Source organism: Oncorhynchus mykiss, chromosome 30 (assembly GCF_013265735.2).
Source record: "Oncorhynchus mykiss isolate Arlee chromosome 30, USDA_OmykA_1.1, whole genome shotgun sequence".
Taxonomy (NCBI): Eukaryota; Metazoa; Chordata; class Actinopteri; order Salmoniformes; family Salmonidae; genus Oncorhynchus; species Oncorhynchus mykiss.
Window position 1 is genome coordinate 40,620,262 of NC_050570.1, and position 15,175 is coordinate 40,635,436.

Consider the following 15,175-nt stretch of genomic DNA (forward strand, 5'->3'; position numbering starts at 1 on the left):
ACAGGAGAGGGATGTTACAAATGCAGAACAACTAAGTTTATCGAATATAATGTTTATCAAAAGGTTGTGTCAACTACCCTAACTAAGTAAAGTGCTAGGGATTTAGAATCTATAAGGCTACAGTTCTGTTGTTGGTGATATTTCTCATTCTTACTCATATTTTTTAAACTGCATCGTTGGTTAGGGGCTTGTAAGTAAGCATTTCACTGTAAGGTCGACACCTGTTGTATTCGGTGCATGTGACTTATAAAATTGGATTTAATTTGATGCAAGACACAGACACCTCCTACAGTGGAAGACTTAAATAATTAGTATAAACTATAGTAAATTAGGCTTTGGTTTGCTGGCCTCAGAAGAGCCCCTATACTCACATCTCAGGTGACCCCACCAGCCAGGAGCGGTCTCTGGACTTGAGCCCACTGAGGCTGTCGATGCGCTCTCCTCCCTCCTCACTGAGGCTGCGCTTGGTGGGTGGGGGGGCCCGCTTCTCCTCATGGAGGGAGAGACGCTCCATACTGCTGTACACCTACACAGTTTTAATTACATCGAGTACACAGAGTGATTACATTTGCAGCAGTGGCAGTTGTGTGTGAATGTTTGTATGTGTATGTGCGAGCGTGGTTTACCTTGCTGAAGCGGGGCGAGCAGGAGGAGAACTGGCGCATCTCTACGTGATCGTCATCGTTAGTGTCGTCCTCATCTTCAGAGTCCATGTGGTGGTACCTGTCTGAACGGGCTGGAGAGAGAGAGAGAGAGAGAGAGAGAGAGATTAAGTTACATGACAAACTCATTTTCATGACACAGTACCCGGAGACTGGAAGATAGAATAAGCGTGTGTAGAGCAGTTATGAAGGGTAAGCTCTATGTTGAAGTACAGCGACTGTTTAAACGGTATTCTATTATTTCAATGACTATGGAGTGTGAGTAAAGGAATAGCAGGGTAGGTTCAGGGTGTTAGTATAGGTATGTCTACAGTGCCTTTGGAAAGTATTCAAACCCATTGACTTTTTCCACATTTTTGTTACGTCACAGCCTTATTCTAAAATTTAGTCAAGTTTTTCAAAAACAAAAACATTACATTAATTTAATCCATTTCAGAAAATAAGGCTGTAAAGTAACAAAATGTGGAAAAGGGGAAGGGGTCTGAATACTTTCCAAATGCACTGTATATCATGTAGAATAGGTGTGACTTACTGTCAAAGTAGCTGGTGTCTTCCTCTGACTCCAGCTGAGGGATGAACTCTGCCTTCTGTCTCAGCAGACTGTTCCAGTCCAGGTCATAGAAGAACCGGTGTTGCTTCACCTCGAATGCACTGCCTGTACCCAGCCTCTCCAGAGGGTTCTGTCTGAGGAGTTTACAGATGAGGTCCTGGGCATCGTTAGGAAGAGCCTCCTCCTCCTCTGGCCATATGATCTCATCTACAGAGACGGAGAGCAGAAACTGTAGTCAGATGCATTTTTCCCCACATCTGTTCAGAAAACACAGCAATCACTTTTCTCTTTTTTTTCTGTCCTTTTTTTCTCCGTTAGAAATGCAGACTCCTGTGTTTAATGGGCTCCTGTTATCTCTGGTGCTCACCACTGATGACCTGTCCAAAGAGCTCCTCTGGCGTGTCTCCAAAGAAAGGGGCACAGCCCACCAGGAACTCATAGAGGATGACCCCCATGGCCCACCAGTCTACTGGCTTCCCATAGCCCTGTCTCAGGATCACCTCTGGGGCTATGTACTCTGGTGTACCACACACCTGGTAACACACACACGGGGGGGAAGGGTCAAGTGTAGGCAAGGAGAAAACTGAAAACAGCACGCGTGCCTTGGAGGCTGCTGCTTTATATACATCGACTTGAAATCACTGTCCACTTTAATAATGGAACACTAGTCACTTTAATAATGGAACACTAGTCACTTTAATAACGTTTACATATTTTGCATTACTCACCTCATATGTTTATACTGTATTATATTATATTCTACTGTATTTTAGTCTATGCCGCTCCGACATTGCTCATCCAAATATTTATATAATCTTAATTCCATTCCTTTACTTTAGATGTGTGTATTGTTGTGAAATTGTTTGATACTAATTGTTAGATATTACTGCACTGTTGGAGCTAGAAACACAAGCATTTTGCTACACCCGCAATAACATCTACTAGACGTGTGTATGTGACCAATACAATTTGATTTGATACACTCTTAACGGCACAATGTTGCATTCGTTCTCATACCTGTACACATCGTCATACACTTCTGTCATACACATTGTTATACATAAAGGAAGATTGAGTGACCAGTGGCAGAGTTAGGGTGTTATGTGTTGGGGCGCCAGAGGTGTCTCTCTCTGTACCTGTTTATCCAGGAACTCCCTGGTATCCTTCTCTATGTGTCCTTCATACAGGTTAGTGGTTAGGCTCATCAGACCGATCTTAGACAGGCCAAAGTCTGTCAGCTTGATGTGGCCCATCGAAGTGATCAGAAGACTGCAGGAAGGAAGTAGGGAAGGAGAGAGAAAGAGAGAGAGAGAGAGAGATGGAAGCATTGTGAGATGGTGAATAGCGCTTACAGCGGGTGAATTGCTGAAGCCCATGAAGTATCAGAATGAAGTTGCAAGACAGATACAGCCTTCTTGTGTGTGTGTTACTTGTCCGGTTTGAGGTCTCTGTGTACGATGCCATAGTTGTGGAGGTACTCCAGTGCCAGCACGGTCTCAGCGAAGTACATGCGTGCCATGTCCACAGGCAGAGCCCCAATGTTCTTCAGCAGGGTGGCACAGTCACCACCTGCGGAGGGCAGAGGCAACGACAGTCAGTACACATGCACCCCCACTCACAAGCATGCGGTTGGAAGAAACGGTGTCAGTGTGTACACAATGTGTAAGGAAGAAGGGGACCGCTTCCCGATTCTACTAATTAGCTGCTCATCAGGGCCTTGATCAGCTGGATGAGGTGTGTTTGGAGCAAAAGCCTGCATAACTAGTAGCTCTCGAGGGAAAGGGTTGGCCAGCCCTGATGTATGTCAACTGTGTGTATGATCAGCTGTTACTTTCGACATACTCCATGACCGTACAGAGGAGTCCATTGTTGTTTGTTTGCTTGCTTGTGTGTTTAAATGAGCCGTATGATCAGCCCTTACCCTCCACATACTCCATGACCATACAGAGGTGTCTGCGTGTCTCGAAGGAGCAGAACATGGAGACCACAAAGGGGTTCTCAGCAAAGGTCAGGATGTCTCTCTCTACAAAGGCCTGCTGGATCTGGTTCCTTAGGATTAGGTTCTGCTTGTTGATCTTCTTCATGGCAAAACGCTGACGCGTCTCCTTGTGACGCACCAGAAACACAGCACTGCAGAGAGAAATGGTTGTGGGAGAGAGGAGGGGAGGGAAGAAGAGGGAGAGAGGGGGGAGGGAGAGAGAGAGCACAAAAGAGAGAGAGAGAGAGAGAGAGAGAGAGGGAAAGAGAGACAGGGGTTAGAGAAATGGAGAGAGAGGGGTGAGAGAGAGATAGAGAAGGGGAAGAGAAGATAAATAATTAAAGGGTATCATGATCATTATCGTCATTGTCATGGGCTAACACACCCATGGGGACGCTTCAGTCTTAATCTACTGTCTTATAAAGGTACAAGCCTGCCTCTGGCTGTCTGCCTTTACCCGTAAGCCCCGTTGCTAATGAGCTTGATGTTCTCAAAGTCCTCCTCCCGTGGGGCCTTGGTTTTAGGGGGAGCTACAACAGGTACCGTGGCCCCTCGACTATCCACAGAGTCGTCTGTCTCTGGCGTGTCTGGGTTCCCACTGTCGTAGCTGCTCAGCTGGGCCATCTCCTCCAGGGGATCTCTGGTGAGACCCAGCTGGCTGATGATGTAGCGGGGGATGTCTGACTTGATGCCCTGGCCCTCCTTGGCATGGCCCTCTGCTGCCTCCAACAGGTGGTAGAACTCCTCCGGGTCAAACTCCTGTACACCAGGGAGAGACCGAAGGGGGAGGGGAGAGGGAGGGAAAGGAGAGGGTGGATTAGAGAAGAAGGTGTTGTAATCTGCCAAAGTCATGCAGCCAATGCAATACAGGTTGGGATGTGTGTGTTTGTTTGTTTGTTTGTTGGTTGTGGCTCACTGGCTCAACCACAGCACAAATCATGAGCGCATAATCAACAGGAGGTAATGAGAATGTACTGCAAAATAATCCACAACAGCACTGTACTGTATAGTATGTGAACACTCCTTTATTTCCTTGTCATCTGACAAAGACTTTCTAATAATAATAATACATGTAATTGTATAGCACTTTTCCTTACAGAGTTATCTCAAAGCTTCACTGAGGAAAAAAAAAAATATATACAATAAAAACAACATACATTTTGAATCAAAGCATGTAAATTAGCAATATTGGGCAAGGTGCTAAATACATTTTATATTGGGACTAGGACTGAAAAAGAATAGTCTGTAGAAGTGGGTTTTAAGGCCCATTTTAAAAGCTCTGAGTGATGGAGCGTCTCTTTAGCGAATATTCCACTCCTTGTAATTGCCAAAGAGACTGGCCTTTCTGTCATCTTCAAATGTGAACATTCTATCATCAATGAGCTACAGAGGAGTTGATCCTGATTCGATAACCCTCACAGCTATCCTCCAATCACAGCGATTATCCAAATATTGGAATTCCATAACTTTTTTTCTCTCCACAGAACACGTTGGTATGCGGTTGCTAAGCAAAGTGTTTTGTTTGTCCAGACAAAACCAATCTGTCCAAAGCTGCTAGCGCACATCTAAATTCTCAAACTAAATACAGAGCTACTGCAATTCTAACCACAAAACCTCTTTGCTTTGATTTTAAGCCTCAAAATACAACAACTTGCCTAGCTAACAGCTAAATGTTTTTTTTATTTTTTACTTTGTTATAATTTAATTATATTTTAGAGGCTCACCATGTTGTCATGGAAAATATTAATGCTATTTCCAACAACTGATGAGCAACTCCGCCGTAAATCCAGCTGTATATTGAATGTTGAGATTGCCGAAAGGCAGTCTCTTTGGCAATGTCATGGAGTGGAAAGGAATGGAATGTTAGCTAAAAAGGCCGGTACCAGACTAGATCTCAGATGGTCAGGGAGAGCATTCCATAGGCGAGGGGTTAGGTAGCAGAAGGGTCGGTCCCCGATAGTTCGGAGACGTGTTTCAGTAGGGAGTGGCTGGAGAGGAGAGTGTGAGGTGGCTGATGTAGGTGAGGCTCATTCCATTCAAGGCTTTAAATAAAAGCATTGGAATTTTTAGGTCGATCCTGTAGTTGACCGGTAGCCAGTGGAGTTGAGCCAGGATCAGGGTGATGTGGTCAGACTTCTTGGTCCTGGTCAGGACCCTGGCAGCACTGTTCTGGATTAGTCGGAGCCTCTGTAGCGATTTGGCTGGGAGGCAGAGGTTTCCAGCACTGGTGACCTGCTTGGTTTTCCCAATAAGCATAGCCTCAGTATTGCTACTGTTCAACTGGAGGAAAATCTCATTCATCTATGCCCTGATGTCCTTTAGGGAGCTGCTGAGTTTTGCTAGGGCAGAGATGGAGTCCAGTTTTGTGTTAATGTAGACCTGGGTATCGTTAGCGTAGTAGTGGAAGTTGATGTTGTAATCTTGGAGGATTTAGCAGAGGGAGCATGTAAATTAAAAACAGGACAGGCCCCAGCACTGACCCCTGTGGGACACCGCATGTGACTGCAGACTCCTCCGATCTGGACTTGCCGATATGTATTCTACCACCCAGTGTACCCCCACCACCACCTCTCTCCAAGCTGTGTGTATGTCCATTTGTAAAAACCCATCTTGTGTGTTGTCACAGGATCGGCTGCATGTGATTAGTCAAAAATACAGACGTGAGCAACGTGGCAGCCTCTCCCTCTCTCCACCCCCCTTTCTGTCATTCCCTCTCTACCTCCCAGCTCCAGAGAGAGTGATGAGGTGGAGGGATGGTTCCAGCTGCTTAGCCATGGAGGAGGAGGAGGGGGTGATGAAGCACCGGATAGGCCACCCCACTGCCCTCTCCCTAGCTGGGCAGAGAGCAGCCGCATGCTTGGGCTGCTTGAGAAATGGAGCTGGGTGGCTGGATGGATGGGAGGGAGCTCCTATGGGTGATACATAAAGTATGTGCTGTAGGCTGTTGCACGTGCAGTGCATCTGCCTCTGAGGACAGATGACAATAATAATAATGGTTGAGTTGCCACACGATTAGGAGTAAATGGCTAGGTGGCTTATTAACCATAGGGAGAAAATGACTGTCTTTTGCAAATAGGAACCCATTTATGAGAAAAATAAGAAAATGTATTTTTTGTGTCATCTTAAAAACCGAGACATAGACATTCATCGTCTATCTCCCTCCGGTAAGCACTTAGGTGTGAGATGTTCATTCATTTGAAGGAAGCATTGTTGGGAAAACACCTCCGATAATTCCCAGTCTCCCCCCTCTCGTTCCTCTTACCAGACATTCCAGCAGGCGTGCTGGCCGAGCGATGACGATCATCAGCTTCCTCACCAGCTGGGTCACAAATGTGACTTCCACACTCTCAGAGCGCTCGTGAGCCTAGACACAGAGAGGAGAGAAGAAGAGTTAGAAAGTACACTGGTAGTATGAAACCATCAGTACTACTTGCAGCAATAGGCAGTCACCTCAGAGGTACATTGGGGAAAGATAGAATGGTGTTAGTCTATACATGATCAGAAAGATAGTTTATACACAATCAGTAGTATATAATCAATTCTACATCAACCAGACTTGATTTTTCGTATAAAAACAGCTTCACCTATCTGTCAATTTTCATAGATGACACAGGAAAGAAGATGAAAAGATACATGCAGTCGATACACTCCATTATTCGGGTGGGTCTAATGCTGAATGTTGATTGGTTAAAACCGCATTCCAGCCGGTGTCTATTCCACAAGTTAACACTGGCTAAATCTATGACGTTAAAATGCCTATTTACTCTGTTCCATCTGACTGTTCAATCCACTGTCTCATCAACCCAGCCAGGCAATTTATAAACTTGATCTCCACAATAAAAAGCATCTAGACATTATCTCACATTTCTTTTAGACCAACATTTAGTTTTCAAAAGCGGATATTTGTATAAACCTTGCTGTCTGTCTCTCCGACATTTGCAACATTGTTTCAATATTCATATTCGATCTCCTGCTGTCCCATAGTATGGAACTTGTCGTTAGACAAACACAGTCAGAGTTTCATGAATCAGCTGGCACCATTTTTATGGATATATACAAAGAAATGTCAATTGAAAAAAGGTCAAATGAAATGAAGTGCAGCTGGTTAGCAGTCTTTCCAGCTTCAGTTTGAAAATATTGTGTCAGATGTGTTGTTGGCTAGCTCCTCTGAACAACAGTGTCCTGATGAGAGAGCACATTCTCTATGCCAGGCGAAATCACGCCTCATTAGCTCACTGTTATGGATGTGTCCAAATCAATGTCATTGGAAAACAGCCTAAACAAATGGAAATGCCATCACAATGTTGTTATTCTGGCTGCAATGTTTGACGTGACTGTAAGTTAGCCATAGTTGGCTGGCTAGCAAGCAAGAGATAAGAACGTTGCCAGTCAGTATGGCAATAGAACATTTAGAACAAACTACTGGGTCGCGTCCATAGGTACCAGAACAAAAAGACAGAACGATTGGGTCGGGTCTCTGGTGTAATGCTCGTCGTTAAATGAAGACCAAGGTGCAGCGTGGTAGGCGTACATTTTCTTTTCATTTTAAATGTTCCACCAAAACCAATAAACAACTCAACAAACGTAAAGCTAGGAGTGCAAACACATGCAACAACCAAAGACAAGATACCACAACAGAAGGTGGGAAAAAGGGCTGCCTAAGTGTGATCCCCAATCAGAGAGAACGATAGACAGCTGCCTCTGATTGGGAACTATACTCAGCCAACAAAGAAATATGAACATAGATTTCCCACCCTAGTCACACCCTGACCTACCAAATAGAGAATCTAAAGGATCTCTAAGGTCAGGGTGTGACATCTGGCAACCGAACCGATAGAACGAACAACCAGCCGGCTCGAGTAGCAACCCTAGATTTGTGTCGGGACGATATCTTGTGGAAGGATGAAATAGTTTTAATAAATTCGTAAAAATAACGTTTTTAATTAAAAATATGTCAATCATTATTTGAATATGTTGGTGACCCATTATATAAAAGTGATAATGCCCTCGAAGCCATTGTTTGGAGGATATCTTGGCACGGTTTTCTGGCAATCTACGCACACCCGTGCCAATATTTCCTCCAAACACCGGCTTCTCTGGCATTATCACTTAAACATACAATAAAGACTGACACTGAGAAGCAGCTAGCTAGCTAAAGCAGAATGACCTCACTGATACAGTGAAAATATACCACGGAAACATGCTGTCAGTTTGGACAGAGTAATTTACCACAGAAAACCACCTAGACAGCACCTCTGATACTTGAAAACACTGAAGGGGGGAAGATAGTCAAAATGTTAGTGTGTAAAACACACATCCATCAGGTAGGTGTAGTGGAAGGCAGCCTAATAGAGAGCCAGAGACTGTTAATAAACAAGGCCTGGCCAGGTGTCCGTCGGCCACGGGCTAATAGAAACATCCCATAGTGACAGGCAGGTAGCTAGACAGACAGACCAGGCAGGCAGGCAGGCAGCTAGGCAGGCAGCTAGACAGGCAGGCAGGCAGGCAGGAAGACTGATCAGGCAGGCAGATAGACAGGCAGGCAGGCAGACAGACCAGGCAGGCAGCTCATGCATGCAGCTAGACAGGCAGGCAGACAAACACAGGCAGGCAGGCAGGTTGACCAGGCAGGCAGCTAGATAGGCAGGCAGACAGACCTGGCAGGCAGCTCATGCACGTAGCTAGACAGGCAGGCAGGCAGATAGACACAGGCAGGCAGACTGACCAGGCAGACAGCTAGGCAGGCAGCTAGGCAGGCAGACAGACACAGGCAGGCAGACAGACACACACACACAGGCAGGCAGGCTGACCAGGCAGGCAGCTAGACAGGCAGGCAGCTAGACAGGCTGCTAGGTAGGCAGGCAGCAGGGGCCCTAGGGGCTCCAATCAGCTCCTGAATAATTTATAAAGGAAATGAAAGCGCCAAAGTGCTGAAGATGGAGGGAGGAATGGAGGATCTCCTCCCATTATAGACAAGTGATTGGTGAGTAATGGGCAGCGGTGGGACCGTCATTCACACTCACAACGGCTAATTAACTACGCTGTGTCAGTGTGAGAGACAGTGTGTGTGTGTGTGTGTGTGTGTGTGTGAGAGAGAGGGAGAGAAGAGTGTCTCCGAGTACACAGACAAAACGAGTATCGTAACGGATATGGACAATTTTCCAAATATGATTAGGACACAGGTATTTTTTGTAATTATCCGTGATCTGAAAAAAGTAATTTTCAGCTGGCAGCACACATCTCTCTTTCACTCAAACAGTGTGAAGGGCTGTGTGCTCCAAACAACTATTGGCTAGTTCATCTGTCTGTAAAGAAACAGGCGGGGTATCGGTTGAGCCAGCTGCAACGATTGGATTAGAATTAGCCGCTCTCCCTCTGCTCTCATTTCACCACATATAAAAACACGCGGTTCTGTTTCACTCAATCGCAGTCACCCGTCTCAGGGCACAAGTCTCCCCTTCTCTAAACATTGTGTATGAATCAGAATCCGTAGCTAGTCATTGTTGTTCAATCTAGTTATTTCCTGTTGACTTTGCTGAGGTGATATGGCCGTTTTGTCTGTCTACGTGGCGTTGTTTAGTATGCCCACTGTCTGTCCGTATAATTATTCCATTGCTGACAACATCTGTCGTTATATCGTGATCCAAACCCATGCTTGCTTGCTATTATTATTTATTCTCGCCCAGGCATGTTTACCAAGTGACATATCATTAGAAAATAAAATGACAAATGTAGTTTATTTTTAATATACAAATGTTGCGGCATAAGTGTCAGTAGAGAGAAGTTTTGCTCCTCTCGAAAGTGAAACAGTATACGAATTAGCCTACCTTCATTTAAATCTGTGTCTGGAATAAATGCAGACACTAGTAGCCAGCCATACATTAGGGTATTTATTAGCCTATTTCGTTTATAATTGAATAGGACTAAAGTAAGTTTTCATCTGTCGGGTCGTCTAAAAATGTGTGTCAATGAGTGAAGGAACACAACGATACGCTCTGAGCGATAGCGCAGTAATGTGCACTTGAGGTTTAGACTTTACCAGCATTTAAAGCGCACGTCTGGGTTTTCCGATCAAGAGTAAATCTGATTCCGAGTATCAAGTGTGATAAAACGGATACGATCGGCACACCCCTAGTGTCTCTGTATGTGTGTGAGTGTGTGCAAATGGGTGTGGCTTTGTGTGTGTTGTGCGTCTGTGCGAGTGTGTGCATCTTCTAAACTGCCTGTAAGACCTGACTACCAGTGAGTGATGGCCAGCCAGCCAAAGGACCACCTCTGACACACTGTGACTGATGGAGAGTGCTGAGCAGGCAACCTAGCTAGCTAACTACCTCATTCCCCACCTCAGGTGACCTGGGCCTCTAAAGTCTACACAGGGGTCCTTCTTGGGCCAGAGGCGGGGGGTTGCTATGGCGACAAGTCACTCAGGCCCGAGGTCGAGGTAGAGGTTGAGGTGGATCAGGTGGTCTCCTGTGCCGTTTTTTAAATGGTGTCGCCGCGTGGGGTGAATGGATATATGGGAATGGATGGATGGCCTGGCCTGGCTAGAGGAGGGTTAGAGTAGTGGCCTGGAGCTGTGACAAGACAGAGACTGAAAGGGGGATAGGGTTAGAGGGGTGAAGAACAAGACAATGGAGAAGAGCACTGACCGCCACAACTGGCTCACAACATGGACTGACTGCATGTAGGTGCCAAATAACATACACTGAATCAACATACGAAGGTTTGCGGCAGACAACATATGACAAGAGGTCTGTGACCTTTTCCAAGCCGAAAAAGTATGCAATAGCCTACCATTTGTTACTAAATAATAAGCATCAACTTTCACAATGCCGATCCCTTGTCACAGATATACCTGTAACCAACTAAGACGGTCCAGCAGAGACCTTGACCTGACCTCAGTCCAAACATCCCCCCCCCCCCCCCCCCCCCAACCGCAAACAGACATCAAGACAACAACTTAACTGGAAAAGCGTTGTGATCACACTCCCATGTGAGTGTGCTCCACTTTCTCCTCCACTCCCTCTGCTCCAAAACATGTTGCAGCACCTCCTCTTCCTCCAGCCTCCTCTGCCACGACACGCGACACATCATCCTGGGCCAGAGCGATGGAAATATCGGGGAAAAAACGCGACGCTGGCCATCCGGATCCCTCCGCTCTGGGTACCTGTTCACTGCCTCATTCCACAGCACGTTTATATCGGCGCCACCTACTGCGTTCTGCTAAGCCCCCCGAACCATGTCGCCCAATTAGTTCCGTGAAGGTGATACAATGTTCTTTCTGTTCTCCAAATGTGGCCAGCATGTGGCTCTCGTGGGGTTAATACTCTGTCTGCTTCTTTCTTTCTTTCTCTCTCTCTCTGTCTCTCACACACAAACCACATTCTAACAGGCATCAGCCCTAACACAGGATGGTTTAAACAGCCAATCCAAGACTGGAAAACTCCCTGCAGACCCCTCCTCTTATGGCTTCATCCCTCGCTCGCTCGCTCCCTCCCTAACTTTGTCTCTCTCTCTCTCTCTCTCCCCCTCCCTCCCTCCCTTAGTCTCGCTCCCTCTTTCTCGGTGCACCCCTCCTCCTGGGTGTCTGGGAGATTCATCAATCACCTCTGCTGACTGTTGGGCCATGAAATTAGAATCAGGGAGAGGAGAACCCCCCCCCCCCCCCCCCCCCCCCCCCACCCCACCCTCCGTCGACCGGGGGGCGCCGGGCGAGGCCACTGGGAGCAGTAATGTCACAACCATGAGCACCCCGGCACTGTAACTGAGATAACAGAGACATCAATGACATCACACACACTATTGAACGTCCCTCAAGTCCTAACACAGACCAACCCGTCTTGTGACTAACATATTGGTGGCAGGTGTGGGGGAATGTGTCCCATATGGACAGAAAGAGAGAGAGAGATGAGGGTGGGAGGGGGAGAAGGAGAGAGGAAGGGTGTTTATGTTTTTCTGATGACCTAAACAGGTCAAAGTGGTGTCCTCATCCTATGACATCACGATGTGTTGACAAACTGCATGACAGACTTGACAGGCTTAATGATGATGAGTGAGGACCTTAGTGAAACCATGCGTGACAAGGGTTAACAAACAGGTGTCTAAATGAACACGAATTGGACGATATCGTCACTTAATTAATTGTTCTACTGATGTTGGCGAATATCAGTGCAAAGGATGAAACTCCTCAAATCCACCTTAACTCCCAAAATTAAAACAAACAGTCCACTCACGTCTTGTAGCAGTTTCTCCAAGTTCTCCTGCAGCTCGTAAAAGTAGTGTGAGGTGATGCAACCCTCGCGGCTTTTATCCAGGCAGTCTCTGGACAGCTCTATGACCTGGTGGTGGATGAAGCTGAGGACCCCGTCGGCCAGGGGCATCACCTTGTCAGGAGCCGAGGACGATAGGAAGTCAGCCAGACGGTCCTCCATCTGAGCCGTGGCCTGGGGACGAGAGGGGGAGAGTTGACTCACATATGCTCACCTTCCAGACAGCTCATAGGGAGCTTTATTACAATGGCAAAGCTCATTGAAGGACTGTCGTGAATTGGTTAAGATTTTAATTCTAGGTATTTCATTTCTGAATGTATTAATGTCAACTAAGTCATAATAAACAAATGTTAAGACTGATATGAACGAATCATTGTTATGGGAAGGTACCTTGGGAAAGCGCTCCTTGTAGACATGGTTCATCATGACGATCTCATGGTCAAAGGAAATGGGTGAGCGACCAGGGCTGAAAAAAGACAAACATACAGAGATATGAGTGGAGAACTAAGAGACTGTAGCTTGGCGGTCTGGTCTACACCAGTCCAGAGAGACTGTAACTTGATGGTCTGGTCTACAACAGTCCTGAGAGACGGTAAATTGGTGGTCTGCTCTACATCAGTCCAGAGAGACTGTAGCTTGGTGGTCAGTCTACAACAGTCCAGAGAGACTGTAGCTTGGCGGTGTGATTTACACCAGTCCAAAGAGACTGTAGCTTGGCGGTGTGATTTACACCAGTCCAGAGAGACTGTAGCTTAGCGGTGTGATTTACACCAGTCCAGAGAGACTGTAGCTTGGCGGTCTAGACTACACCAGTCCAGAGAGACGTAAGCTTGGTGGTCTGGTGTGCACCAGTCCAGAGAGACTGTAGCTTGGTGGTCTGGTCTACACCAGTCCGGAGAGACTGTAGCTTGGCGGTCTGGTCTACACCAGTCCAGAGAGACTGTAGCTTGGCAGTGTGATTTACACCAGTCCAGAGAGACTGTAGCTTGGCGGTCTAGACTACACCAGTCCAGAGAGACTGTAGCTTGGCGGTCTGGTCTACACCAGTCCGGAGAGATTGTAGCTTGGTGGTCTGGTTGACACCAGCCCAGAGTGACTGTAGCTTGGGGGTCTAGACTACACTTGCTGGTCTGGTCTACCCCAGTCCAGAGAGACTGTAGCTTGGCGGTCTAGACTACACCAGTCCAGAGAGACGTAAGCTTGGTGGTCTGTTGTGCACCAGTCCAGAGATACTGTAGCTTAGTGGTCTAGACTACACCAGTCCAGAGAGACTGTAGCTTGGCGGTCTGGTCTACACCAGTCCGGGGAGATTGTGGCTTGGTGTTCTGATTTACACAAGTCCAGAGAGACTGTAGCTTGGTGGTCTGGTCTACACCAGCCCAGAGAGACTGTAGCTTGGGGGTCTAGACTACACTTGGTGGTCTGGTCTACACCAGTCCAGAGAGACTGTGGCTTGGCGGTCTGGTTTACACCAGTCCAGAGAGACTGTAGCTTGGTGGTCTGGTCTACACCAGCCCAGAGAGACTGTAGCTTGGGGGTCTAGACTACACTTGGTGGTCTGGTCTACACCAGTCCAGAGAGACTGTAGCTTGGCGGTCTGGTTTACACCAGTCCAGAGAGACTGTAACTTGGCGGTCTAGACTACACCAGTCCAGAGAGACTGTAGCTTGGCGGTCTGGTCTACACCAGTCCGGAGAGATTGTGGCTTGGTGTTCTGATTTACACAAGTCCAGAGAGACTGTAGCTTGGTGGTCTGGTCTACACCAGCCCAGAGAGACTGTAGCTTGGGGCTCTAGACTACACTTGGTGGTCTGGTCTACACCAGTCCAGAGAGACTGTAGCTTGGCAGTGTGATTTACACCAGTCCAGAGAGACTGTAGCTTGGCGGTCTAGACTACACCAGTCCAGAGAGACTGTAGCTTGGCGGTCTGGTCTACACCAGTCCGGAGAGATTGTAGCTTGGTGGTCTGGTTGACACCAGCCCAGAGTGACTGTAGCTTGGGGGTCTAGACTACACTTGCTGGTCTGGTCTACCCCAGTCCAGAGAGACTGTAGCTTGGCGGTCTAGACTACACCAGTCCAGAGAGACGTAAGCTTGGTGGTCTGTTGTGCACCAGTCCAGAGATACTGTAGCTTAGTGGTCTAGACTACACCAGTCCAGAGAGACTGTAGCTTGGCGGTCTGGTCTACACCAGTCCGGGGAGATTGTGGCTTGGTGTTCTGATTTACACAAGTCCAGAGAGACTGTAGCTTGGTGGTCTGGTCTACACCAGCCCAGAGAGACTGTAGCTTGGGGGTCTAGACTACACTTGGTGGTCTGGTCTACACCAGTCCAGAGAGACTGTGGCTTGGCGGTCTGGTTTACACCAGTCCAGAGAGACTGTAGCTTGGTGGTCTGGTCTACACCAGCCCAGAGAGACTGTAGCTTGGGGGTCTAGACTACACTTGGTGGTCTGGTCTACACCAGTCCAGAGAGACTGTAGCTTGGCGGTCTGGTTTACACCAGTCCAGAGAGACTGTAACTTGGCGGTCTAGACTACACCAGTCCAGAGAGACTGTAGCTTGGCGGTCTGGTTTACACCAGTCCAGAGAGACTGTAGCTTGGGAGTCTAGTTTACATAAGTCCAGAGAGACTAGTATACTGCATGGTAGTAGGGTTCTGTATTTTTCAGTATCCCTGAGCTGCAGTACAGCATGACAGAAGTGAGCTCCAAGT

General features: G+C 47.2%; 1 protein-coding gene across 9 annotated transcripts in view; it reads right to left on the reverse strand.

Annotated features, from left to right (window-relative positions):
• The window catches only part of LOC110521825 (microtubule-associated serine/threonine-protein kinase 2), a 167,918-nt gene that overhangs the window by 14,580 nt on the left and 138,163 nt on the right, over window positions 1-15,175 (reverse strand). For 8 of the 9 annotated variants that reach the window (XM_036969243.1, XM_036969242.1, XM_036969239.1 and 5 more), the window contains 11 exons: window positions 12,850-12,925; window positions 12,424-12,633; window positions 6,453-6,554; window positions 3,648-3,949; window positions 3,134-3,342; window positions 2,643-2,781; window positions 2,349-2,481; window positions 1,580-1,745; window positions 1,195-1,419; window positions 627-736; window positions 372-526 (listed from right to left, as the gene is read on the reverse strand). In XM_036969243.1, the coding sequence (XP_036825138.1) occupies window positions 372-526; window positions 627-736; window positions 1,195-1,419; window positions 1,580-1,745; window positions 2,349-2,481; window positions 2,643-2,781; window positions 3,134-3,342; window positions 3,648-3,949; window positions 6,453-6,554; window positions 12,424-12,633; window positions 12,850-12,925 (1,827 nt within the window). Of the gene's footprint in view, window positions 1-371; window positions 527-626; window positions 737-1,194; window positions 1,420-1,579; window positions 1,746-2,348; window positions 2,482-2,642; window positions 2,782-3,133; window positions 3,343-3,647; window positions 3,950-6,452; window positions 6,555-11,155; window positions 11,703-12,423; window positions 12,634-12,849; window positions 12,926-15,175 lie in introns of those variants that run through there. The other variant, XM_036969244.1, reaches the window with a different exon arrangement.